The sequence below is a fragment of the Carassius carassius genome, chromosome 42 (genome assembly GCF_963082965.1).
Source record: "Carassius carassius chromosome 42, fCarCar2.1, whole genome shotgun sequence".
NCBI lineage: Eukaryota > Metazoa > Chordata > Actinopteri > Cypriniformes > Cyprinidae > Carassius > Carassius carassius.
In genome coordinates this window covers 18,743,797-18,771,435 of record NC_081796.1, presented here as the reverse complement: position 1 = coordinate 18,771,435, position 27,639 = coordinate 18,743,797, and the positions used below count along the sequence as shown (strand labels likewise).

Here is a 27,639-nt window from a genome sequence, read left to right as displayed (position 1 = left end):
TATGAACAAATGTTTTGTTTTTCTTATTGTTCAGATGCAGAATGTATCTGAATGAATCTGAATACAGAATGTGAGGCCTAAATCAAATAATTTCCCCTTTAATCTCTCTCTTTCTCTCACTTTATAATATGTAAAAATCTTTAAAACAATACAAATATAATATGATTTTGTATTAAAATCTTTTCTAATATTTATTTTCTAAATCTTATAAAAGACCAGATTTGATGATTTCTCAAATATATCATACTGCAAACAGATTGTAATACAGATTTAAAATTTATGATGAATCGTAGTATTGTTTTATGTCTTCCTCGCTTGTGTTTTTACAGCTCCAGACCTTCCTGACTGATAATCAGGTTCTTGAGAAGTTTCCGTCTGGGTTTAAATCACTGCACAGCACAGAAACCGCTCTTGTAAAAGTTCTCAATGATATTTATATGGCAACAGATTCGGGGGACTCTGTCATTTTAGTAATGTTAGACCAGTCCTCTGCTTTTATTACCGTCAATCACTTAATCCTTATTTCTCGTCTGGAACATTGTGTTGGGTTGTGTGGGGGGGGGGGCTGTTTCAAGCTGGTTTAAATCTTTTCTAACCAATAGTTTTTAGCAATCTTTCCTGTGGTGTGCCACAAGGCTCTGTTTTAGCTCCCGTCATTTTTTCTCTTCATCTTCTCCCTTTGGGTTCCTTTTTAGGAAACATAATGTTTCATTTCATTGCTATGCTGATGATATGCAAATCTATATGCCTGTATCTAGGAAAAATAACAGTTCTTTAGGCAACTTAACAGCATGTCTTGAGGATGTGAAAGCTTGGCTTGCCAATTATTTTCTTTTTCTGAACTCAGACAAAACAGAAGTCCTTGTTTTTAATTCCTAAGAATCCAGGCCAAGAAATTACCTTGACCTTCAATCTCTAAATCAGTTCATCTCTCCCCAAGTAATCTAGGTGTGATGGCAGGTGCCTCAAATTCGACAAGCAGATAAGCGCAGTCATTGGGTCCAGCTTCTTCTCTCTTCGCTCTTTATCAAAAATCAAATATTTTCTTCCTTAGTGCTCCATGGAGACTGCTATCCTTGTTCTTATTTCCTCTCGCCTGGACTATTGCAATTCCCTGTACTTTGGTATATCTAAGTCCCAAACGGCACGCCTACAGGTCGTTCAAAATGCTGTGGTGAGATTCCTGAAGGGAAAGAGGAAACGATCACGATAACCCACTCCTGAGATCCCTTCACTGGCTTCCGATTAATTTTAGAATTGATTTTTACATTTTATTACTGTTTTTTTAAATCATTAAATGATTTAGCACCTTCTTATTTGTCCAATCTACTTAACCCCTACCTTCCCACTTAGAGGCCTTAGATCCAAAGATAAGCTCCTCCTTCAGATTCCCACAACCCGGCTAAAATCGAGGGGTAACCGAGCCTCTGAAGTGGCCGGCCCAACACTGTGGAACAAGCTCCCACTCTATATTAGATCTGCCTCCACTTTCAAATCATGTTGTTTTTAGCTTATAAGAGTGTTCGGTCTTAAATAGTTTTCTACTTTTAGTGTATGTGTTTTGTTTTAAACTGTTTTGCTGACTTTAGATTAGCCTACTTAATCTTTTATTTTTTCTAACTTGTACAGCACTTTGGTCAGCCTGTGGCCGTTTTTATTAGTGCTTTATAAATAAACTGAACTTGAACTTGAACTCAGTAGAATTTAAATTATGAATTAAACATTTATTGATAAATAAGATAATTAGTGCAGTTAATATCTATTCTGACTAAGTTAGAACTATAATATTTATTTTAAACCTGAAATAAATGAAGGACTTCAAAATAAATTTTTTTTAGCTCAAATTATTATGCTAAAAATATGATGTATAATGAAAACGACGTACATTCAATGAGAAAATTGCACAACTGCAGCATTTTCACTAGTGTTGCTGCTGCTCAGAGACTTTAAAAGGACTGAAAAGGTTTAAGCGACAAAGTGATTGACAGTTGGAAAACACGCCCCCAGCCGAAAGCACGAGCCACTATTTACGCTTCAGACTTTCTGCGATTAATGCCTGGCAGAAGCGTCCTTTAATTATACCAAAACATGCCAGAGGACATACATAAATATCGTCGGCAAATTTAAATAACGTAAAATTTAGATACCGTAAATTTTAGTTGGTATCTAAGTAGTTGTCTGAGAGGCAGTCATTTACACGCTGCAAAGCATTATATTGTTTTTAGACGCTGCCAGCGTTACTGAAATGAGGTAAGCACAACTTTAATTTTTTTTCAAACTGCATGAACTGAATGTCTCTTATTTTTAGACTGTCATTTCACAATTAAATAGGAGTTTGAAATCATTTTCCTTCAGTAGTGCACATATTTCTTTTGTATTTTTTAAAACAATGTTCTGTTTAATTGTTTTAATATTGATAAATCTATTAATTCACCACAGCATTTATTTAATAAACGCACATTATCTCCATTGTCTCTACAATGAGATTTGTGTTTGATATTTGTTCTTTCAGTCGAAGGGGAGCCTTATCAGTGTGATGCTCTTTTGGATAAATACCCTAAGGCTATAATTGGTGAGGTATTCTATAATGTTTTCATCTACAGCAAGCTTTACATTTTTTTTCCTGTTTTCAGGCGGTTTGTAATGGGCCACAGGGGACCGCTGTGGTTGTCTAACCTTTGCAAGTTGTATAATGAGGAGTCTGTCCAAACCTTTTGCTCTGTGTTTGTGCATGAGGGGGGAAAACAGAATTACGAGGCAACTGTGAAGATACACAAGAGCCAGGGACAACCTTTTCTTTTGCATACGGTATGTTTTCATTGTGAAAAGCGTGCTTTGAATGAGATTTAATGTTCATATTTGATATATGGGTTGGATCTAGAAGAGGATTGTGGAGGAGAGTCACTGCTGGTCTCCAGTAAAATCAATTTTATTTTTATTTATTTCCTGCCTTAAGGACAAAAAGTCAAGCTTAGTTCTTGCTTGAATGACTCATTTTTAAAGTCACCATGAAATCAAAATTGACAGAAGTTCTTTTATTTTTTTCATGAAATGATGCAGTGTTTATTATAAATGATTTATTTTAGCACATCATTGATTTTTTTTAAGTTCATGTGCCCTCATAATCTTCAATCAATAAAATTCATCTTACCCTCGCTACGACATCTCCTCTCTGAGGACATGTACATCATTGTGAGGGCAGACCAATAATCCCTGCTCTCCAGCTAGCTCTCAATCACATGAGATTGCTACAATTATCAAATGACAATGATCCAGCCAATTCCTGATAGACAAAATCTTTAGTTTCATGGCAATTTAAGTAGCGACATATCTTTTTTCCCGTGTTGTGACATACATCCCAAAGAAAAATTTAGGTTGTGGACTTAAAGTGAAGTGAAAGTAAAAGTTATGTGACATATAGCCAAGTATGGTGACCCATACTCAGAATTCGTGGTCAACATTTAACCCATTCAAAGTGCAAACACACAGCAGTGAACACACACACACACACACACACACACACACCCGGAGCAGTGGGTAGCCGGTTATGCTGCGGCTCCCGGGGAGCAGTTGGGGCTTCGGTGCCTTGCTCAAGGGCACCTCAGTCGTGGTATTGCTGGCCCGAACTTGGTTCAGTTCATCAGTTGTTGACTTGATAAAGGCAGATGTGTTTAGAAAGCATATTTTCATTTCATGCTGACTTTTAATCTGTCTTTTGTGAAGGCGCTGAAGTTTCTCACATGGGAGTCTTGGTTCATAAAAGAATAACAGAGTCATGGGCCAGGGAGCTGGTGATGCTAAGAATTCTGGGATATCTAACAGCGCTCTCTATGCTTAACTCTATCGATATGCCTTTCCTGGTGTTTGATATTCAGGACAAATACCCTAATGAAAAGACTGACACAGCTTCAGCAGGTTCATTAGTCAGATGGGCAAACCATCAGGGTTTTTTTCTAATCCTACTAGTTTATCCCACTATCTTGCTGAATAATCTAGTCAAGAAGCCTTGTTGGTTTGTTTTTTGATTTGTTGTGTGTTCTCAAGCAGTTAGCATGCATGTGACATAACATCAAAACTTACTTTATTTAAAGATCCTATTAACATTCTAAGAAACTTTAGATGTACAGTAATACTTATGTTCAGATCAATTAATTAGTCTCAACATGATTTTTTCAGGCACAGCAGTCTCTTTGCCATCTGGAGAAGCTCTTTCTTACAAAGGATTTGTTAGTTACTACAAAAGGGAAAGTCACAATATATTAAGATTTACTGATGCACAAAGAATTTTATTGTATTGTATTGTATTGTATTTACTTGTTTATTGTCTGTAAGTGGAAAGTTTTGTATTTTGTTGTTGTAAAGACTATAAAGTTCTACCTTGTCATGTGTTATATAAGACCTTCCACCTTACGGCTTCCAACAGCCATGTTACAGGTAAGTTGGTACATCTTTGTTTGTATTTTATAATGTATTTATTCATTATTTTATAATCTATTGTAATAATTCAGATGAACAGTCTCATTTAAACATTAGTTCAAAAGTCTCATTTAAACATTAGTCTCATTTAAACATTAGTTCATCATGTTTAAAAGAAATATTGCATGCTCAACAAGGCTGCATTTATTTGCTTAAATATGCAGTAAAGCAGTAATATTATGAAATATTACAATTTAAGACAACTTTTCCATTTTAATATATTTTAAAATGTAATGTATTCCAGTGATGGCAAAGCTAAATTTTCAGTAGCCATATCTTCAGTCCTCAGTGTCACATGATCCTTCAGAAATCATTTAAATATTTTAATTTGGTTTTCAAGAAACATTTCTTACTACAATCAATGTTGAAAACAGTGCTGCTTAATATTTTTGTGTATAGAAGGTTCAAAAGAATGAGCGTTTATTTAAAATATATATATTTTTGTAACATTAAACATGTCTTTGTCTCTTTTGATCAATTTAATGTGTCCCTGCTGAATAGAAGTATTTATTTCTTAATATTATTTAATTGATAATATTCTGTTTAGAGGATGAAAAATACTATTACAAGAGTATTAAAACAATGTCAATGAAAAGTATCCAGCTTGGTAGAAATACAAATGTTTGTGTGAATGTTATCCATTTGATTAGACAGTCCAGTATAGATCCAGCATTAATATATTACAGTTGCTTTAATCCAAGACAAACATCAGTGTATTTAAGAGCATTAGCAGTGCTTCTGATTTTAATATCTTTTTGATCCTCCTGAGAGAATGTATCATTCTTTTCTTTTACTGTGTTCTCTGTACCAGAGTGGCCTTGTGTGGTTTAGTCATGAGGGTTAGTGCAGGTTAAGAAAGGATGATATGGAAAGAATCAAGGCAGGGATTGCTGGTCACATGATGGTGGAGACTAATAAATTCTCATGGGAAAGAAAACCATGAGCCGGACTGTACAGGGCTGCCGACATTCTCTTTTTACCCCACATTAATGAGCATGTTGTGGCATCATCATCAACGAGCTACACATTGTTTCTCCACCCTATCTGTGGTTGTGTTGTGCTGATGCATGCACTGCAGACTTACCTTAAGTACACTGTATACTTGTATTGATTTTTACAGTAATTCTGATGAGAAAAGGGGTCACTATCTATTCCAAAAAGTATGTACCAAATAATTATATTCAAAACATATATAATTGAATATTTTTTCTTACGTTTAAAATAATGTATTTATTGTATTATTATTTATATTTTATTTGTATTTTTTAAAATAATTTTTAAGTTTTGTTTGTTTTAAATGCACATTGTTGTATTCCTTATAAGTCATTTTGGATAAATAAAAAATTTAAAAACATGTAAATTATAGGTTAATTAAGAACTATTTCATTCAAAATCTCTAATAATAATAACACGAAATGTATTTATAAAAGAATGTCCAAGCTGCTCTTCTGCTATTTCTACAAAATAAAAGTGAAGATTTTAAGTGCAAAACTAATTAAACTTATGAAACATCATATTTTTGAGTGAACTACCCTTTTACGTAAAGAGGTTCTTTTTGTTGTGTAATGATGTGGTTTTGTAATTTCAGGGAAGTGGAGAGGCCCACAGGCTGTATTTGAGGGCTTTTGGCCAGTATGGCAGGTTCCTTGCTTGTATACCTAGCTGTGTGTGCCATTAGTTTAGCAAAGGATGGTATGCTGAGCATGTTGAGGGGTGAAGCCAAAACAGTTCAAGGCCTGGAAAAGAGGAGAGCGCTCAGAAAGTCAATTGTTAACCTGTAGTTTCATATTTGAGAGTTTGTGTTTTTATGAGCATATATATATATGCTTTTTTATTTCTGATCTGCACCTCTCTCAGGACTTCTAATGGTCTCTTTTTTTATGGTCTCGTTTCAGAAACATAACTCAATTAACAATTTACACGTTTGTGTATATTTTTTATGCCAACTTTTTTTGTAATCAGCTGGATAAAAAAAAAGAACACCGTTATTGTTACTGTTGTGTGTGTATGTGAGTGTATTTATATATATATATATATATATATATTAGCTTTTGCGACTGTTTTGAAATTTGCCTTTATTATAGGTTGATTTGTGTTGGTTTGAAATGGAAGCAAAAAAGGTTGGTTGCTGAAAACAGGATAAGAGATTTAGCCTTGTAAGTGCTCCAGTACAGTACAATAGGTGGCGCCATTCGAGTGTAATACACATCGATGACTGCTTACAATATAGCTTTTGCAACTGTTTTTGACTGAGATTTCTTGTATTTTTAAGCCAATAAAAATAATTGTACATATTTTTTTTATGAAACAATGTCTTATAAATATACACCGTAAACATCCCAAATAAACATGTCACATTTATTGCAACATATACAGCAGCTTTTATTAATTTGAATAATTTTTGGTGATTTATGACCAAAAGCAACATTTCTGTGTGCAGTTGGGTTGCGTTTAGGTTAGATGCCATCGCTGGGATTGTCTGGTCCTGATCAGTCTGATTCTACTGGAGACTTATGGTTCTGGCATTGATCTGTGCTTTCAATATAGTCTGTCTTTCATCTGTTTTGATACCTAACCTGAGTTTTGTTTAATTCATAATGATTATGAAAACATTTTGTTACAGATTAAAGAAGCTCTTCACCGTTACCCTCAGGCTGTCTGTTTGTGGAAGTGGAGAAGGAGGTACAGGGCAACATCTAAATTCTCCTTCCTTTGTGCTTGCCGGGTCACCCCACAACATCTATCCATACATGGTCAAATTCATTGAATTCAAAATTCCTAAAAGGATGCCTAGATCATTTCCTCTCCATTGAATTGGACGGAGTCAACTGGCCCTTTTTACCTTAGGCAGCGTGGAGGGTCACATACAGACCTTATGACTGGCATGAAGAAGTGAAGTACAGGAGCTTCGAGTCTGAAGCCTCCTCTAACTGCAAACCAGCTCTTAGAGAAATTAATCTCACCGTTCTAAAAGGGGAAAAGTATTTTAATACTTACTTACAGATTTCCATACTGATAATAAGTACATAAATTAAATAATTTCATTATGTTATTTATTTATTTAAAAGCCTAAGATTAAGGTTAACAAAGATTAATAAATACTCAATGTACATAACAATGTATTGCTCATTGTTAGTTAAGGCATTAAACAAATGGAATTGTTACCAATAAAGAAATAAAATTGTACATGTTTATATAATATTCAAAGTATTACACTGAACCAGAATGTAGTTGATTTTTATACAGTTATACAAATGGATGATGTAGAAAATATATTAGTGGTTTGCAGAGATATTCAACTCAAGGTTCAGGCGTTCTAATTTATTTTATTATTATTATTATTATAAATTTTTTTTTTTTTTACCATGACATACATTTTCTATAAAATTTCAAAAATATGCATTATAAATATTCAAGGTAAGTTCCATAGGATGTTGTAAAAGGGAGAAATAATAAAGCCCCAGTATCCCAGACAGGAGCTTTTTCTTGTATAAAGTCAGGTCTGGCCTGGGTCATGTCCTGGTCGATTAACATATAAAATAAATAAAAACATACAAACAAATAAATAAATAATAAATATATGAAATGTTTGATTTAATTTTATTTATAGCTTATATAAGTATAAATAATAAATTAAATTAAACATTTAATTAATATGTTCAAAAAACAGGATCACAAATAACAAAAAAAAAAACTGTTAGCTTACAAGAAGTTTCTTATTTGACTATAAAGTGCAACTCAAGTGCAATTAGGTGAAATTTGCAGACTGGAAAAACACAAGTAATTGATTGTTTCCCACAATTTGATATTAAGGCTGCTTATTTTGTTCAAAGCCATCTGATTCAAGTCCTGGTCAATTAAAAATAAATCTAAAAAATAAATAATAGTGTATTAAAAACATTTTATTTTATTTTTTTTGTATATTTTATTTATTTAAAAAATTTAAATAAATACAAATTAATGCATTCAAAAAAACACAATAACACAGATAACAAGTTTCTCAATTGATTATTTAAAATCTTGGACAAATGTAAATAATTGAGGTAATTTATTGTTTCCCACAATTTTTTATAAAACCTAGCTAGTAGTGCCGTAGCTAGGGTGAAAGATGGTGACGATTATAGCGGCCCACGGCTGAGGGGGGGCCCCTGGCGATTTCAACAGACTGTCCGAGACCAGCATAAGAAGATGCCCTTGCTCTTGAAACGACACATACATACAAAAACTCGTCTTTGCGAGTATCCTCAAAAATTGTCAGTTATGTCTTAAGTGACAGTAAACAGTTGAGAAAGAAATCAAATGTGTATCATTTTACTGAATGAATTGTAAGTGACCGTGTCTAATCAAGTAGCTGCTGTCAGTGTCCTTAATGTTAATCCAAGAAATTAAATGGGAGAAAATCATTAACTTCTCTTTACTGAATTACTTTATAGTTTTAACAAGAATTAATCTGTAATTTATACAGTGAAGACTATGCAATGCTATTTACATTTAAACGTTTAAAATTAAACATTGTTTCATTGACTCATTTTTTTTTTTTTGTTGACCAAATATTTAAGATATTCATTTCACAACATACATTAGGTTCCCTAATGCACAGTTTATTCACATATTAATTAATGAAGGTTTTGGCTATATTGAAGAAAGAAATATTTAAATTGTGGTTGTTCTAAATGTAATCTAAATTTAAATTATTTGCTTTTATTGTTTGTCTATTTTTTCCCTTTGTATATTTGTATTATTTATTTAATTTGATAATATAATGATAATATAGTGATATGTTTATTAATTTATTAAAATAATACGTTTAGCATTTATTCCACTTTAAACTGAAATATTTGTTTGAGGTCATGCATAAGCACAAAAACATACTGTTTTGACTGCATAATTTTGCGAACAGCTGATGTGAGATCAGAGTGGTTCATTTAAGACAAAATTATATTTTTGACACTTTTGATACACTTTTGCCAGAGTTTTACAATGAAGTATGCATATGAAAAGTGTAGTTGCTAAATGATAAGTAATAAGAAGCAAGCAGCAAGTCTTGCTGTTTGTGGTTATGCACAGCGGCCGTTTGTTGACACATTCTCATCTTCTGCATTTACCTCGTAATTATTATCAGTTGATTGCACATTAGGTTGCATTGAGACGTACTTCACAACAGTTTTCCACATTGTAACAGTGTCCACATCTTTCCTAATGTCATTTGAAACTGTTTGGATGACAGATAAAAACACTTGTATCTTCTTTCCCCAATAGCATAGTTTGGCAAAAGGTTTTTGATTAGTTTTTTTAAGGCATGTTATTACAACCTATATGGAAATTGCCGAATAAAATAATCAAAAAGGAATATATATTTCATGTTTTTTTTTTAATGTTCTTATATGCTGCTCTTATTAGCTACATTATGACTTGGTTTACACAGTATTGCCTATTTTGTCACATGTCCACTATTGCTTTGATCTTGATATTGTCTTGATCTAGATCTTTTCCAGTTCCTTTGCACACAGAAAAATATAATTTTTGGTTCTTTGACCCAAAGTCGGTTATTGCTTCAACGGCCATGTCTGAAGCAACTGCAAACCATATGCACTTGTGAAAAACTGGTTGCAACACAAACCAGTCTCTTATAAATAATCCTACTCAACAGCTTCCACACTCCATCTGAACTCCTCCTCAGATATTGACAGTGATTTTGTGAGTAGCACTGCAGAGATGAGGGTGGCTGTTGTTGTCTTGTGTCTGATGTGGCTGTGCATGTGTGAGAGCCGCAGGCTGGGTCGCTGTGATGTCGTCCGTATCTTCAAGCAAGAGGGACTTGATGGCTTTGAGGGATTCTCACTTGGCAACTGTGGGTACTTTGTTATTTGCATTTTCACTACAAACATATAATGTTTGACGTGCCTGATATATATGTATTAATTAGCTGGATCCATTTAAAAAGTCCTCAGTAAACATGCAATGTTATAATATTCTTTAACATTTCTTTTTGATTTGAACTTTTGAATTTCAACAGATGTGTGCACGGCCTACTGGGAGAGCAGGTATAAGACCCATAGAGTGCGTTCAGCTGATGTTGGGAAAGACTATGGAATCTTCCAGATAAACAGTTTTAAATGGTGCGATGACGGCACTCCAGGTGGAAAGAACCAGTGCAAAATACCCTGTTCAGGTACTTTATTCCTTTAAATGGATTTCATGTGACCAAAAACATATTGAACACTGGTCAAGTATACTTGTAGTTAAAAATGGTTGCTGAATCAATCTGTGATTCAAAACTGTATTTATAACAGTACATTTAAGTTTTAAAATAAAATGAAAAAATGAAATAAAAATAAATTTTATTGTATAAATGTTTGTTTTAAAAAAAAATGACAATTTCTTTTTTAAATCCCACTATATCTACGTTTTTAAACTTTTCTATAACCCCCATTTTTATTTATTTTTTTATTATGTTCTCTATCTGATAGATTTGCTAAAGGATGACCTGAAAGCTTCAGTTGAATGTGCAAAGCTCATTGTGAAAACCGAAGGACTGAAATCATGGCAAGTATTCATTGCATATATCCTTGAGCACAGCTTATCTTTCACATTAGCAAAGGATGCTTGTCCCTTTAGAGTCTCAGCCTCAAGCTCTGTCTATCATTGCATTATATCTAAATGTATCGATCTGATATGCATTTTTGACATAATGTTAACGTTGATCTTTGTGTCTGCAGGGAGACCTGGAGTAGTTACTGTAAGGGGCGTAAGATGACACGCTGGGTGAAAGGATGTGAGCACTAATAAGGCCTTGATTGGCAACAGGAGCTTAAATTAGCTATAATGCCTTCAGATTATGTGCTAATGCATTTAAACTCTTGGTTTATATGACTTTTAAAAAAACTAATAGACATTGTCATTATTAACATTTGTAACCTTGATCTTGAGATGTCAATTAAAAGTTCTTCCCAATTGTTAATTTGTGCTTTGCAGTGCTTTACAATCTCACTTTTGGTTAAAGCTTATGCACCAGCAAATTGTGACAGGTAGTTTGTTTGATACAAGATAGTACCGGTGGGCTTTTTAAAAAATTGCTTTTATTAAAGATTGAATTAATCTGTGATTTTCTGTGAAAAAGAATAATCTTTCACTTTGTCACTTTAATTGAAAATCCATATTGATTGAACAGTACTCTGGATATTGAACACGTCTCCCTCAATGTCTGCGCTGATTTATGTCTCCTATCTCCAATTTTAGGTGAATTAAATTAAACAATATGAATTGTGGAAACATAAAAAAGCAGCTGTATTTGCCAGAACGTAAAAAAAAAATTGGTAGAATTTTTTTAGACTAAATGTATGGTTAAAAACAACATATATCCTATTCCACTAACTGATATAAAATGTATATACCTTACAAATTTTGTACCTTTATAAAACTACCAAGAAACAAGTGGTAATTGAGAAAGCCCTGTAGAAACCCTATAAGGAATAAGAAAAAGCTTTTTTCACTGTAAACAATATTTAATTTTTCACTTCCAAAAACTCTAAATGTGTTTAAAAATTTTCACTCAGAAATTGCTAGTAAATTGCACAAATAATTACAAAGAAACATAAGTAACACATTTAATTAAATGTGAAAGTTTGAGGTAAAAAGTCTAAAATATTAGGCTAATTTCTTGTAAAAGGTACTTTGATAATCTTTATTTTATGAAAAATTATTTTTAGTTTACTAAATATTGTTATGCTGAGAATATCACTCAATGTTATCCTGAGAAATGTTATCCAAATGCACACAAATACAAAACACCATTATGTTAACACACAACACTAAATAAAACATTAATATTAACTTAGCAAAATACTGTATGATGTCACATGAACCCATATTGAATGCAACTAAATAGAAAAATCGAAGAATGGTTATTCACAAGATGACTTGCTTTTCACTTCCAAAAACTAAATGTAACAGTATTTTACAGCAAAATTCAAGGTTTAATTTATCAAAGTATTTCCACAGTATATAGTAAGCATTTTGAGTTTGTTTTACCACAGCATTTTTATACTCTTTAACATTAAATTGATTAATAAAGTGCATCCATCATTTTAAAACCCCACCTAAGTGCAATTACATATACTGATTATCATTGCCATAACCCAATTTATTAGTATTTGATGTCTTTGACATTTAGAAGACAGCTGATTTCCTGCTTGCAGGACGGAGTGAGGGTGAACCTAACTAACTAACCATAATGCAGTTCTAATAGAGAGATGAAGAGCTGTTTGGTCGGGTGGAGAATGAGATGCTTGTGTTATGTATCTCTAATAGGCTAAAATCACCCCCCTCTCCAGATGGGAAAGGGTTTGTTTCCTTACTTCTACCCTGTGCCTCCAGAGTAGTGATTACAGTCATATCTATAATTACCAGATCCTGCGTGTGTGACGTGAGTTCTCCTGCTCAAGCAGAGGACTGATTAGTTTAATTGACTCCGTAATCAGCAGTGTGCTTTAAAGTCTATGCTGTCACTAATTGTAGGCCAGGGTAAATCACATACAAAGTACCACATCTTTACAGTCTTAATGCGGTCCAGTTCATTTGTCTTATGTCTGGCTCTAACTCTGCCTGCCAGCTGGACCCCTGAAAGCTGTCTGAGCTTGTGTCTATTTAAATTCATGGCCACAACCGTGTTTCTCATAAATAAAAACAAATGGTGAAACTTGCAAAAGTGTTTGAGGAGCAGAGATAAGTATGTTAATTCCTTGTATGTGAATACAAGATAATACCATTCATATTTGATATCTGTTAATCACATTAAGAGTTGTTTATTGATAAGAACCTACATTTTGGTCCGTGATGAATCACAAAACAGATTTCAAAATAAATCCAATTAACTCAAAAGATTTCAGTTCTTGTTTTTGCTTGTGATTAAGCATTGATTATTATTATTTACAAAGAAATGGCATGATTATAGAGCCATAAAAACATAACAAAACATCTCAAAAATATAAAAAAGTATTAACAACACATTTTAAATTCAAACGCACAATATCACCCATTCTCACAGAAACACAACTTCCTGTACCTTACGCCGTCTGACTTATTTCGGTATCTGAAACTATATGATGCAAACCAGTTTAATACTTTTTAGCATTGATGTTTTCTATATGCAGTACTTTAAAAGGAGAAAATATTCACACGCAAAAAACTGCATATGTAACAGTGGCAGCTTAAAGCAAGTTCACAGTCACATCATACAAAAAAATATGTACATTTTTTACAAATTCTTCTTTTTTCTTTATGACAACATCCTCATAAGCTACAGAGCAAAACAGTCATTATATTAGCCAATGATTCTGGTCATTTAAAGAATGATCGCATATGTTTCAAAAGAAATCCTATATGCTACTAAATAATCAATAGTGAACCATCATTGGCAATGCATGAGAAATCTTTGAGATTAAATAAGCCTCTCATTTATTGAATGAGGCATACATTTTTTTATGCTCTTTAAGTGTTTAATTTCTTTACTGTGTCACTAGCTTCAGTTTGTGTGACCCTATTTGCTGTCGAAAGGAACTCTTTTTTCCTCTTTTTATGTGGTTCCCACTTGTACTTGCTTTAATTACAGTAATTTAATTGCTCACTGTGTTTGTACAGAAATCCAATATGTGTGTAACTGCTCTGCCGGTGCTACACATTTTAGCTAGTATTAATAAATCACACACTAAACTAACCACCGGGCAAACATGTTGCCGATCAAGCAACATAGATGGCAAAGCTAGAAAAAGGGAGCTGTTTGAATCTTTAAACCTCCATGCCACTGTCTATCTTTGGCGTCTTGGAGATCCAGAGAGTTGATTGGTTAACGTTCGTTGTGGTCCGTGGTTTACTGTTAAAAAATGTAAATGTATTAATAATTTAATACATATAATTATTCATTAATTTTATTTAATTATTTAATAAAAAGAAACTAATACATTTTTGGAATGAAATGATGGGGGGTAGATGTTATTTTAAAATCTCTTGATATGTACAGTATTGCTTGTGTGTGTGCATTGTGAAACAGGCCAATTTCCCCACATGAAACTTCATGTCGCCTTTGTCATTTACGTTGTTGCTGAGTTTAACTGGGAAGGTTTTATAGCACAATGTATAGAAGACAGGACATTTAAAGGTATACACAATAAGCAGACCGAAGCTAAGCAGCTGTTACGAGATAATGATTATGATAATATTTAATTATAAGGACCAGTAGCAAACATCCTAAAACAGAGAAGCATCATCTGTTAAGGACTTAATACGTTTTTCCAAAAGCTTTGAACTCATTCCAGGACGCCTTTTACCGAATAGAGCGTGCTCAGTCTTTGCAAGTGATTAAATGTATTGTCTCAGGATCTCCTCGTCTGCCACAGTGATTGGAAATATGTTAAAAAGACATAATTCTGTGGGAGTGTCAGCTGTATAAACAGTAAATTAGACAAATAAGCCACTATATAATGTCTTGCCAAGCAAGGGCCGAGATGAACTGCGTCTGGTGCTCTATGTTGAGGGATGGGAACGGAGGATGGGAACAGCTTGCTTCAGCAATTCCCTGCAAATCGGGATATTAATGGAAATAGAAGTCAAGTTGGACTCTGTCTCAAATGCAGTATGACGTAATGTGGCAGGCAAACCCCTCCCCCACTACAAAAGTGCTACATGCACACTATAATAAGTGTGTTGATGGTGATTAGTATGGGCTAAGCTGTTTTGCCGGGCACAGTTATAAACAGCTGAATCTAATTAATGACAGTAAAACCTCTGGGTTAGCGAGAAAAACAGAGGATGGTGTCAGATCTCAGCTAGAGAGCCGAAATCCTGATTAATAAAGACGCAAGGCTGTTAGTGAGACACTGACTTCCTGATGTGACACAGTATTTCGATGATACTGTGCATAATAGGACAGCACATTAGCATTAGTCTGACAGCATTTACAGTGATTTGATCCTAATGGCTCACCTCTTGCTCAACATCTGGAAACAGCACGTTCCTGAAGCCACCAGAATCAGCAAGAGGAGAGGGATGGTAGGGATCATCACATAGATTAGCAACATACCTGAAAAAAAAAAAAACAACAACATAATTTTGAATTCCATTCACATACATGCATTTCTTTTGAGTTGAATTCTGGGTTCAATACAAGTGAAACTCAATTGACAGCATTTGTGGTTAAATGTTGACAACGGCAAAAATAATATTTTCACTCACCTCTTTTTTTTTCAGAAAAAATACCCCTCAAAAAATCAAGGGTTATAATGGGAAAATAGAAGTGAATGGGGCAATTTTTTTTAGAAGATTTAAAAGCGGAAATCTGAAAATATGATGCTTAAACCTTTATAAAAGTACTTGCAAAAAGTTTTGAATTTGTAATTTATTTTTGTTTTTGAAAGTTTCTTATGCTAACCAAGGTAGTGTTTATTTTATCAAAAATACAGTAAAAAAAAAATATTATTACTATTTAACTGTTTCATATTTTGATATAGTTTAAAAATCTAAATAAAAATACAAAAATTAATTCTTTAAAAAAATCTCACTGACTCCAAAGATTTGATTAATTATTCAGTTAAAACATAGTATTTGTTGTTATATATAATTCATTATTTTTTACAGTTATTTTAGGGTTTAGTGTTTATGGCATTCTGTTGTCATGGCAACGAATGTCTAAATCTGTATGCAACTTTACACAGAAGAGATTAGTAAGCATTTTTGTAACACTAAAATCTAACATCTAACTTACATATAGTTTAAGCCTTCTATTGATAAAAGTGAGTATTTTAACATTTACAGATTGGGCTCGTTCACTTCCATTTTACAGTAACACAGATTGTTGCTTTTTTTAAAGTAAAGGGAGAACAAGTCAAAATTATTTTGTGTGCTAATCAGCATTATGGCACAATGCTGCTGATTGAGCTTAACTCTGAATATTTCTTTAAGAATTGAAAATTTACTGTTACTTGAGTGCCCTGGCATTATAAGTCGGGGGTTCTCATCCTGATCAACAGATGTTGTTCTTGTCTCCTCTTGTTCTTCTGAGGAAAGATTTGAAGGGCACATCAACAGATTAGTTCAACACATCTGTAACTTTTTAAGTCAAATGATGACATATTTGACACCTGGCTGCATACCAACATCAGGCCCTTCAGGCGTGTCGTTCTGCACTTTTACCAGGTAACTTTCTGTTCAGAAAAACATAACAAACATTGTTAACTGTCACTCACATTTTTGAACATAGACTTTATAGTGCATGTTCCAAACTTAAATTTTTATAATTCATGAATGAAAACATTTTGTAACATGATATTGATGTACCATTTACATGGTAATGCAATGTCTGATTTTAAAATGGGTTTCAAAGGGTGAATTTTGAGATTTTAAGTTTTCCGTTGATAAATAATTTCTGATGATTTCTAAAATGTGATAAAGAAAAAGACAATGAAGAAGTCTTTTTTTTAACAAAGGTCAGAACTCCTGCATAATGTAGATTTTTGAGGGTGCACTCTTGTCATAAATTAATCTATTACTTTTCCTACATCATTTTTAACAAAAAACATTGGTAAAAAATATATAGACGGTTTCATCGGGCACATGCGCCTGGCCCTAAGTTGACTTCCGGTCTGTGTTGTGTATATCGGACTGGCTAGCGGTGCCATCTACAAACGCTGTTAAAGTTAAGGTGATGAGTAGACTGAAGTTGGGCTCAGGTGGTTGGTTGTGGTGTGGGATGTGTTTCCCATACATTTATTTGTGGAGACTCGCCACGATCTTAAAACTGATCGATTTTCAAAAAGGCTTCGTTGAATAAACATGAGCACGTATTTCTGAAGGAAGACTTGCATGTTATATGCCTGATAAAGCAGTGTTTGTGAGCATAGTTCTGCTTTGTTTACAGCTGTTACTGGGGAAACCTCTATTTCTCGCACTTTAAAGCATCTGCTTGCAAAGAATTCATTTGCATTTTCATTAAGTCTGCCTGATTTACGCAGCAAACATATTTTATCAAAAAATATCTACTCTAGAGGGGCTTGACTGTTGTTATTGATTCTATTTGCAAGTCTACCGGAAGTTAAGTTAGGGCCACAAAAGCGCGCATGCGCAGTAACGTTTGTTTATGTTGTTGCCGTTGAAACCGTCTATATTTGGAAGTCTTAGACCTTTCCAACTATATAGTTTGTCAAGATTAGATTAGATTTCATTGTAATATAGTGAAGTAAATGTAGGCGTCCCGTATACGGGACGAGGTGACAGTTAAAGGGCTAAACCATGTTAGTAGGGTGAATTCAGGTTAATCACGTCTCTTTTGAATCAAAAAGTTCAGTGCAAATCTCCTACCTGGTTCATACTTGCAGATGAAATTATGCTTCATATTGCACCTGTCATCATTCCACTGGTAAAGATACGGCCCACCAAGCCCAGCGAGAGCTGTAGGCTGGTGATACATGACCACACAAGCTTCTCCTCCACAGGATGGTTCATCAGCATACCAGTTTCTGTAGAACAGAAGTGTGTTTAATTCATAACCTGATGTAAATCTCTGCTTTGAACAGGCCCCAGATAAATCCCATCTCACCTAAACTGTGAGAAACTTCCATCTGTCCACCTGTACAGATTGGGACACAAGACAAAGCTGCTAGGTTCCTGTGCGGTGTCGTCCTCCACACGTGTCAACCCGATCCAGAAGTCTCCGTCTGTGATGCCTGACCCGCTGGAAGCACCGGTGGAGGTGGAGATGCTGAGTTCCCGCAGAAGATGTTCGATGTGCTTCTGCTCTGCTGTGTTCTCAATGCTCAGCAATGAACCGCCATCTATCTCACATGCATCCTGAGCTTCCCAGAATGCAACACGACTCGAAACGTCCCTGAAGTAAGCGATTTTATAGCACGGCTCCTCAGGACTGCCCTGACACACTGTCTGACCTGAAGTCACAAAGTTAATACTGTGTTTTAAGCAATTTCTTGAATAGACAGATATAGATTTGGATTTTTAAAAGATGCTCAGTTAAAATGTTTAATAAGGCTTGCAAGCTAAGAGGGGAACTGTATGGAATTGTTATTAAATCATAAACAAAGCACTTCTATTATAGAGAACTCTTAAGATACACTGATAGGCCCAATGAAGGGAACTGTGATTAATAGACAGACTGTTAAAAGTCTAATAATAACGTTAGCTCTCTGCCTGGGAGGTACTTTAAATAATTGCTCAGTCCAGATCTGCTACATCATCAGTTTGAATCCAGTAATTGGCCGAGTTTAACTGGGGTAAAACTGGACTCAGCATTTTCTCAACCAGCTCTATTTAGCTTTCTTCCTCAATTCCTGTCTGTGTGGCACAGTTTTACTCCTTCCAGCATGGAATGTTCTGACAGTTCCACTCTCCAAAACTGTCACTTTCTTGTCACCTTTGTTAAAAACCCGATCTCATCACAAAGAACTGCTCAACTCATTTAAATTTCCCTTGGTGCATCCTTTTAGTTTACACGTGTATGGCAAACCTATTTTTATCTCCAACCATCTCTCTCTTTTTCTTATCCTTTCATAATCATTTTCTTTTTTTATACCATCAATTTATTAAGAGAGAAATGTTTTCAATAAATCTGGAGACAAGCTTCAAGAATGATCTTCAGGATTAATCATCTTTGGGGAAGTGAAAGCTATGAGCTTATCTGCCAGATTTTATAATACGCATAATGTTTTTGAGAGATAATTAAATTATAAAATAAAGCAGATGTGAATGAGCACTTAAAAGCATTATGAAGAGTTATGGAATTTTGTTACAGCCTCTAAGTTTATTTCACATCTAACAGTTATTATTTATGATTGCCACACAGAAAATCAATTTGAGCTGGTTTGAAACAACCTGAGGACGATTAAATTATATTTTTAGCTGAACTGTACCTTTAAACTTAAATATATTTTGATATATTTATAATATTTTAATACATACACTACTGGTCAAAAGTTTGAGATCAGTAAGACTTGTAATGTTTTTTAAAGAAGTCTCTTATGATCATCAAGGCTGCATTTTTACAGAAAAAAAGTAATCTTGCGAAATGTTATTATAATATAAAATAATGGTTTCTATTTTACTATACTTTAAAATATAATTCTGTGATGCAAAGCTGAATTTTCATCAGCCATTATTCCAGTATAAAGTGTCACATGACCCTTAAGAAATCATTCTAATATGCTGATTTATTATTAGAATTATCAATGCTGGCAACAGTTGTGCTGACAAATATTTTTTGGAAACGACAATACTTTTTTTTCAGGAGACTTTGATGAATAATAAGTTTAAAAGAACAGTATTTATTCAAAATATAAATCTTTTCTAACAATATAAATATTTGCTATCACTTCTTATCAATTTAACACATCCTTGCTGAATAAAAAAATTTAATTTCTTTAAAAAAAAAAAAAAAAGAAAGAATAAATAAAAATGTACTGACCCCAAACTTTTGAACTGTAATGTATATTGTTAGAAATGTTTCTATTTTAAAGATGCTCTTCTTTTTAGCTTTTTATTCATCAAAGAATCCTGAAAAAAGTATCACAGGTTCCAAAAAAATATTAAGCAGCACAACAGTTTCCAACACTGATAATAGATCCGCATATTAGAATGATTTCTGAAGGATCATGAAGGACCTTAAAAATCGTTCTGATCCCAATTTCTGATTTTGACCGGGAATGTATATCCTCACTGACTTAAAAAAAAAAGGTGGATGAAAATAGCTTCATACCAAATAAACTGAAACTTACCACTCACAACTCTCGCGCCATGGCTGAACGAGACCAGGGAAGTCAAAGCACAAAGGATTCCGACTGCCGCGCGCATCCTCGCGTGTTTCACTTGAGTATAATGGAGTGAACTTCAAACAGACGTGTTCCAGTCAGGGTGCTTTTTTAACGTTTATTTAAATAATCTCTTCTTCATAGTGTTCAAAGACATGGTTTCCACCGAGCTGGTCTGACACTCTGTAAAGCGCCTCTGTATTCTGGCGAGAGAAAAGGAGAGAGAGTGTGTGTGACACGCGCCTCCACTCGCGAGTGCGCGGCTGCTCCACTTCAGTGATGCTTCCAGCGCGTGGCCGGCTGGGCAGTACTGCAGGTAATCGAGGAGGGCGCAGATGTTCATCACCTCCATAGGTGCAACACACGTCTCTGTCTCGACCCGTGTTCTCCGGTTAATACGGTGGATTATGGGGCAGATCACAAACACAGTTTTAGTGTATAAAATGATATTAAGCGTTATTGGGTGAATGGCTGAGGTGAAAACACCCTTGAATTATATGCATCTAATTTAGAGAACCAAAAAGACGCAGCCGAATTATTATATGTCTCGGTTCATAAAGGTGTAAACTAAATGTATAATATGCAGACTTGGAGATTGTATGCGAGATTTATTTATCGATACAATACAATCATGTTGCAGTATAGGATTAATTTGTGCCAGTTTAATTTATGACCCATGGTATATAGGCAACCTTTTAGGCATTTTAGACAAGTGGCATTTTTATTTTAAAATAATTGTAATTACTTTTTTTTACTAACTTTTTTTAACAAGCCATATTTTTGTTCAACTGAACAAAATTATTAAATTCAACTGAAAACCTTTTCCAAGTACCCTGGGACCTCAGTTGTCTCAAGTGATCCTGATGTAAAGTTTCATCTAATTCTTGAGGACTGGCCGTTCAACCACTTTCATAAAAATGCCACATTTATACAAGTGAAGGTAATTACATTTTTATGTAAAGGAAAATTACGGTGGCTGAGACAGCTCAACACGCTGCAACCAAAACACATGCAAATTGAAAAACATCAGCAAATGAAGAAAACATCTTCATCAGTTTGACAACACAAGTGTTGCAAATCATCACAACACCTGGATATAACGAAACGAGCTGCAAATACTTCACAACACATGCATAAACGAAACGAGCTGCAAATACTTCACAACACATGCATATAGCGAAATGAGCTGCAAATCATCACAACACCTGCATATAACGAAACGCGCTTCAAATCATCACAACACATACAAGAAACGCTGCAAATCATCACAACACATACAAGAAACGCTGCAAATCATCACAACACATGCATATAACGAAACGCGCTGCAAATCATCACAAACACATGCATAAACTAAACGCGCTGCAAATCCTTCACAACACATACAAGAAAGGATGTGTTGTGAAGTATTTGCAGTGCGTTTCGTTATATGCATGTGTTGTGATGATTTGCAGCGCGTTTCGTGTTGTGAGGATTTGCACCGCGTTTCGTTATATGCATGTTGTGATGATTGCGGCGCGTTTCGTTATATGCATGTGTTGTGATGATTTGCAGCGCGTTTCGTGTTGTGAGGATTTGCACCGCGTTTCGTTATATGCATGTGTTGTGATGATTGCGGCGCGTTTCGTTATATGCATGTGTTGTGATGATTGCGGCGCGTTTCGTTATATGCATGTGTTGTGATGATTTGCAGCGCGTTTCGTGTTGTGAGGATTTGCACCGCGTTTCGTTATATGCATGTGTTGTGATGATTGCGGCGCGTTTCGTTATATGCATGTGTTGTGATGATTGCGGCGCGTTTCGTTATATGCATGTGTTGTGATGATTTGCAACACTTGTGTTGTCAAACTGATGAAGATGTTTTCCTCACTTGCTGATGTTTTTTCAATTTGCATGTGTTTTCTTAAGTTGCAGCGTGTTGAGCTGTCTCGGCCACCATGGGAAAATGCATCTCATAATTTGTGACTGCAGGTGCATCCCAAATGCGCATTCTGATTCTTTATCTTTGGTTAAATTAATTAATTTTACTTTGTTGGAACAGCAGCTATGCTAATGATGTCTTTGTTTCTCTCTTTTGCCACAGGATTTACATCAAGTGGTAACTAGGATTTATACAAGCTCCAGTCTGGATCCAGAACACCTGATGCTGACCCTCAGAGGACCTCAGATGATGCTAACCCTGAAACAACATACAGAACTAACAAATATTGTGATTGCATCATATAATAATTGCTGTTAATGTTAATCGTCTGGTTGACTACGTCTTGTATTAATTTTTCTGAAAAATCCTGTCATATACACATAAACTGACAGTCACCGCTTATAGGCTACTACTAAATGTTGTAGAAACTTAATTTTCTGTAAAGTTGCTTTGTAATGAAACTTCAAATAAACTTGAAACATGAATATTCAATATTCATATTCATGAATATTCAACAGATCACTAGATTGTCTTTGCATTGAGTCTTGATGACCCTGTTGAGGTTTATGTTGCAATATTGACTTAAATGTTGATTTGAAATTATTTTAATGTGGAAAGAAAAAGGCAACGAGAGAAGAGTTTAGAAATAATTATACAAAAATATTTGACCACAGAATAGTTCAGCTGAGCAATCAGAATCAATAATTACAGTTTATTTATACTATAAAATAACATAATTACCTATTTAAAAACAAAACAAAGTTGACAGCAAAATCATGTGAATACATAAACAGATGTATCCCGTTTCCTGTAAGACCTTCCATTAACATAATCATCTCTTCTCAGCTGACACCCTTCATTTCAGTCATTTATCTCTCTCTACTTTTAAAAAGTTGTTTTCCTTGTTCACCACGTGGTTTTCCCGACTGCCTCTTTTTGGCTCTGATCCATGAGCTGAATATCCAAGGGAGGTTTTCATATTGTCCTCAAACACGTTTCTCTGTATGATAACTAATTATGTTGTCAAAGTGAGACGTCAGCTCTGTGCATGGATTGATCCGTTCATCCTGCGGCGTGGAGCCTCGCGGATCTGAAGGCTGTTAACTGAGCTGTAATATGCATCAATGCAAAAATGCTATTACTTAATTTGCTGTTCCCTATTGATTACTTATTCCCACTGAAAATGCCATTCTGTCCCTTGAGTGTTCGATAACGACACCAAGATATTCTGAGGCACATTATCCATAAAAAGGCAGCTGCGTTATTACTAGGACCCAGCGGAGATATTAAGAAGATCTGACAGGAAGCACCAGCAGCAGAGAAGAGAAAATGTCAGGCAGTCACAAAAAAAAGAAGAAGAAGCTGAATGCACTACCGGCCAGCTTGCAGAAAGAATGTCTTAACTGGGCCAGAGGAATGGGGTAGTGCTGATTTTGCAAGCCAGGACAATGGGCCCTGTATATATGCAAGCTCTGCCAGAACATCACATAACTCTCCACTCTCATCATCTGCTTACTGTTTCTCCCTCTCTCTGTATTGACTTCTTTTCAGATTAGGCATTGAAGTCAAACTGAGTTCATTCTATCAGTGCGCTTAATCGTCCAGAAATAATCAGTGGCATCAGGTTTAGGGCAAGCATGGTTCACATTAAAGGGATTTCCTACAAAAGGAGGGGGATCCAAATGGTTCTAATGTTATTGCTTTGTGTCAACAGATGCTGCGACCCTTTTTAAGAGATTGATTTTAAATGTATTAACATTATTTTGTGACACTTTTACCATTCTGCGACCCCAGCCTGAGACACTGATTCATTTTTAAGAAGTTGGTGAGTTGGAACTTTATTGGAAATCTGACTAGCAGCAGAATGTTTCAATAGAACACTTGTACTGTTCATTTGTGCCAGTTTAGGATGAGCTGACATATGAACTTTGACCCCATGAACATATTTCCTCATTAGCATGTACTCTTATTATCAAGAGTACAAGCTAGTTAAAATGATGTGTCAATGGGTTGTTAAATCTCAGAGCATATTTGGTTCCACTGAGCATTATTGTACCTAAAAATAAGCTTGATTTAAATAGAATTAATAATCGAGTGGATTATTTCTGAGCAATCATTAAATGTAGATTGCTTTAGTGTCTCAAAAAAGACAAATCAATTGAAAGCTGGTATTGACTTATTTCATCATCTTTTCTTCGAATGGAGGTATCTAAAGAGGACAAAAGGAAGAACTCAAGCTGTGAAAAATGAAATGTAGGGTGAAAGAGACCTTCCCGTCATGGCTTACCCCACCACAGATGTATGATGATCCCTTCAAGCCTTCTGGGTAAATGAGAACAAGCTCTTTGCTGATTGGATTAAAGCTTACGGTTTGGTGATGTGAGATTGAGAGGGAGTGCCTTGAGTCTCTGTGTTCAAATCTATACACCTATACTTTCGTCTCCAATAACTTGTATATCCAACCCAACTGATAATTGACCCGTATCATCTTTTGCCATAATTCACTTCTGGGATATTGTAAGTGTGAGTTTGGCTTGGCTTGCATACATATTAATGCTGTATTATGAACGTTTCACATGGGTTGATTGGGATTGATCAGTGGTCCATACTGCTTTAATGGCTGTCTCTTTGGGAGAGTCTGTTTGGCTAAGTCACAATAGATGTAAATCCAATTGATTGACTGTTAGAGTCTAAGTGATTTGGCCCTGTAAATCAGGCAAACCGAGTGATTGCTGAATTTGAGAGGATTCTTTCACATACAGTACATCACAAGACATTGCTTATGTTCTTTCATCTTCTATGGTGTTTGTGTGCTAATTGAGGAAAGAACCAGAGTTGAAAGGGCTTGAGGAAAGTGTAAGTGTGGTAAAGTCAGCCAGGGAAAAGTACTTCTTTAACAAGCAAATCTATTTACGAGACCCAAATGGACCGGACTGCAATCTCATTCTGCTCTCCTTCATCACTTAGTAAGGTCATTTACATCCCCAACAGCCTCCCTGTCCCAAAAGCTGGTGACTGGATGCTCATACCAGAATTAATGTAATCAGTAATTACTTTATGAGCCGAAAGGACAGCATGTGTGCAGTTTTTTATGTTTTTGAAAGAAATCTTTGCTCCCCAAGGCCACATTTATTTGATTAAAAAATACAGTTAAACAGTAACATTAACCGAAATATTGTTAACATTTATGTTCTATTTTAATATATTTTAAATTATTCCTGTGATGGCAAAGCTGCATTTTCAACAGCCATTACTCCAGTCTTCAGTGTCACATGATCTTTCAAAATCATTAGAATATGCTGATTTGGTGCTCAAGAAACATTTCTTATTTTTGTTGAAAACATTTAAGCTTAATATACTTGTGGAAACTCTGATAAAAATTTTCAGGATTCCTCATTAGAGAGTTCAAGAACAACATACATTTGAAATAGAAATCTTTTTAACATTTTAAATGCCCTTGCTGTCAATTTAATGTGTCCATGCTGAATTTATTCTTTAAATAAATTTTACTTACCCCCAAATTTTGAATGGTAGTGTATGTCCTGTTAAAACCATTTCTTTTCCTCATTTTTAATGTTGTTTTCAGACACAGGAAAACAAACCAAGGTAAAACTGCTGTTCAGAGAGGCTGTTGATGTCTACTGTTTTTCCTATTTATCCCTCTGTTTTATTTCTTAATTTAATCATTAGAGATTTAGTGAAAAAAATGTAAGACCTACAGTATGGTAGCAGTGGCAAATGACTTCTGTTAGGACCAAGAACAGGGGTGTATTTTCCCCTTAATTGCCCTATTTCCACAAATGGACTCTTATTGATTCTAAGAATGCATCCCCTCAAAACAGATAATCTGTTACTGCCATTTGCCTCCTCTAGTCACCACTTAAGTATAATTACCCAGAAGTCAATACGGCTGCCAGGCTGTTGCCACGGTTAACCTCTGAGTCACCAGTCACGAGCATCCTGCTCAAATGTTCTCTCATCCTTGCAGAATGACAGAGTTCTGGGTTTTAAATTAAACGATTGTCTTGTTAATTAATAAGATGTTCTTTGTGTTTAATGAGCTCAAGGCATCTTAAAGACAGGCTTTGGTCAACTGTAGATTTCAGGCTTCAGGGAAACTGCATTAACTACAGCTAGTTGCAGTTTAGCAGTATGTAAGGCAACATTAATTAATGTAGTATCTAATTTATGCTCTTTATGGACCATGTCATTAATTAATCATCATGGCAATATCTGGCAAAATAAATCTTATTCTGAAGCATGTTTTAAGTAATGTGATACTCCAATATAGTTAATTTAAACTGCATGCCATGAGTTTTGCATTAAATGAATAGTTCACCCAAAAATGAAAATCTACTCACCCTCAGGCCATCCAAGATGTAAATGAGTTTGTTTCTATGATGGAATAGAATTTGAGAAAATTAGCATTGCATCACTTGCTCACCGATGGATCCTCTGCAGTAAATGGGTGCCATCAGAATGAGAGTTTAAACAACTGATAAAAACATCACAATAATCCACAGGTAATCCACATGGCTCCAGTCCAGCAGATAATGTCTTTTGAAGTGAAAAGTTGCATGTTATAAGAAATATTCATTAAGATGTTTTAATTTTAAACCACTGCTTCTGGCCAGTCCATTCAGCCATTGAAAAAATTCCATCACCTCTTTTCGCTTGCTCCCTCATGTTATTGTTGCTCAATCTGTGTGTTTCTCTCCCAATTCAGATTAAACGACTTTTTCAGTGGACAACACAATATTATGAATAGAGGACTCATTTCTTACAAACGTGCAGTTTTTCACTTCACAAGTCTGGAAACAAACATCACATCTTATAGAACACTTCCCTCCAATGATATGTGTATCTGCATAGCACACCATTCAGCAATGCAACATATAACCAGACTTCTTGCCTAGAGGGGCTAATGAGTCTTATTGATGGCCTTTAGTATTTCTATATAAAATAATTAGGAATCCTGCTCTGGGCCTATTAATCTTTGAGGAATAAGCAGAAAGCCTGACCAGCAATCCATCCCTCTTGATCACTGACAAGAAAAAAAAATCTTAATTAGGATTGATTTTCCCTTCCATTTTATTCACAACTTATTCAATATTTTTCTTCTCAGTAAACCTCAGTTTCACTTTGGCAGAGTGATTAAGGGAAATGTACAATCATTTTGTTGTTTTACTGCAATTTTCAGTCTTATTGATGCTGAGAGTATAATTTAGGAGCATTTTTGTTATTATTTTCCCACCAGAATGTTTAATAGGTTTGATTGGATCCCAGATGCAGACACATGTATTTACGTCACTGTTATTTGTATGCCGTGTCCGATTCGTGAGCGAGTGGTTCTTTTGAGTCGGATCTTTTCCATTACTCATTTAAATGGGTTCTTATAAACCGGCCTGAGCGAGTCTGCTCACGAGTGGGACAGAA

The 27,639-nt window shown here is 34.9% G+C and overlaps 2 protein-coding genes across 4 annotated transcripts; one reads left to right on the top strand and one right to left on the bottom strand.

The window, feature by feature from the left end:
- Positions 1–10,133: 10,133 nt before the first annotated feature.
- LOC132123808 (lysozyme C-like) lies at positions 10,134–11,437 on the top strand. The gene is made up of 4 exons (XM_059534469.1): positions 10,134–10,327; positions 10,493–10,648; positions 10,947–11,026; positions 11,200–11,437. Exons 1-4 carry the CDS (start codon positions 10,192–10,194, stop codon positions 11,260–11,262), a joined length of 435 nt encoding a protein of 144 aa, XP_059390452.1. The 5' UTR covers positions 10,134–10,191; the 3' UTR covers positions 11,263–11,437.
- Positions 11,438–13,566: 2,129 nt separating this feature from the next.
- LOC132124171 (chondrolectin-like) lies at positions 13,567–20,676 on the bottom strand. Of its 3 annotated transcripts, none has more exons than XM_059535056.1 (7): positions 20,250–20,665; positions 18,065–18,410; positions 17,827–17,984; positions 16,623–16,673; positions 16,452–16,526; positions 15,457–15,553; positions 13,567–14,347 (listed from the first exon to the last, which is right to left on the bottom strand). In XM_059535056.1, the coding sequence occupies exons 1-7, from the start codon at positions 20,323–20,325 to the stop codon at positions 14,263–14,265; spliced, it is 888 nt and encodes a 295-aa protein (XP_059391039.1). In that variant the 5' UTR covers positions 20,326–20,665; the 3' UTR covers positions 13,567–14,262. The 3 variants fall into 3 exon arrangements, with proteins under 3 accessions (XP_059391039.1, XP_059391040.1, XP_059391041.1); XM_059535057.1 differs by lacking the exon at positions 13,567–14,347 and adding an exon at positions 14,504–15,049 and having other exon boundaries at positions 20,250–20,675; XM_059535058.1 differs by lacking the exons at positions 13,567–14,347; positions 15,457–15,553 and adding an exon at positions 15,936–16,136 and having other exon boundaries at positions 16,317–16,526; positions 20,250–20,676.
- Between the last annotated feature and the right edge of the window lie 6,963 nt (positions 20,677–27,639).

Coding starts and splice junctions, on each gene's coding strand:
- LOC132124171 (XM_059535056.1), bottom strand. CDS start 20,325: ATGCGCGCGGCAGTCGGAATCCTTTGTGCTTTGACTTCCCTGGTCTCG. Junction 15,554..16,451: donor TATAATGCCAGGGCACTCAA/GTAACAGTAAAT, acceptor TTTTTTTTTCAG/GTATGTTGCTAATCTATGTG. Junction 14,348..15,456: donor TTCCAGATGTTGAGCAAGAG/GTGAGCCATTAG, acceptor ATTTTTTAACAG/TAAACCACGGACCACAACGA.
- LOC132123808 (XM_059534469.1), top strand. CDS start 10,192: ATGAGGGTGGCTGTTGTTGTCTTGTGTCTGATGTGGCTGTGCATGTGT. Junction 10,328..10,492: donor GGGATTCTCACTTGGCAACT/GTGGGTACTTTG, acceptor GAATTTCAACAG/ATGTGTGCACGGCCTACTGG. Junction 11,027..11,199: donor AAGGACTGAAATCATGGCAA/GTATTCATTGCA, acceptor GTCTGCAGGGAG/ACCTGGAGTAGTTACTGTAA.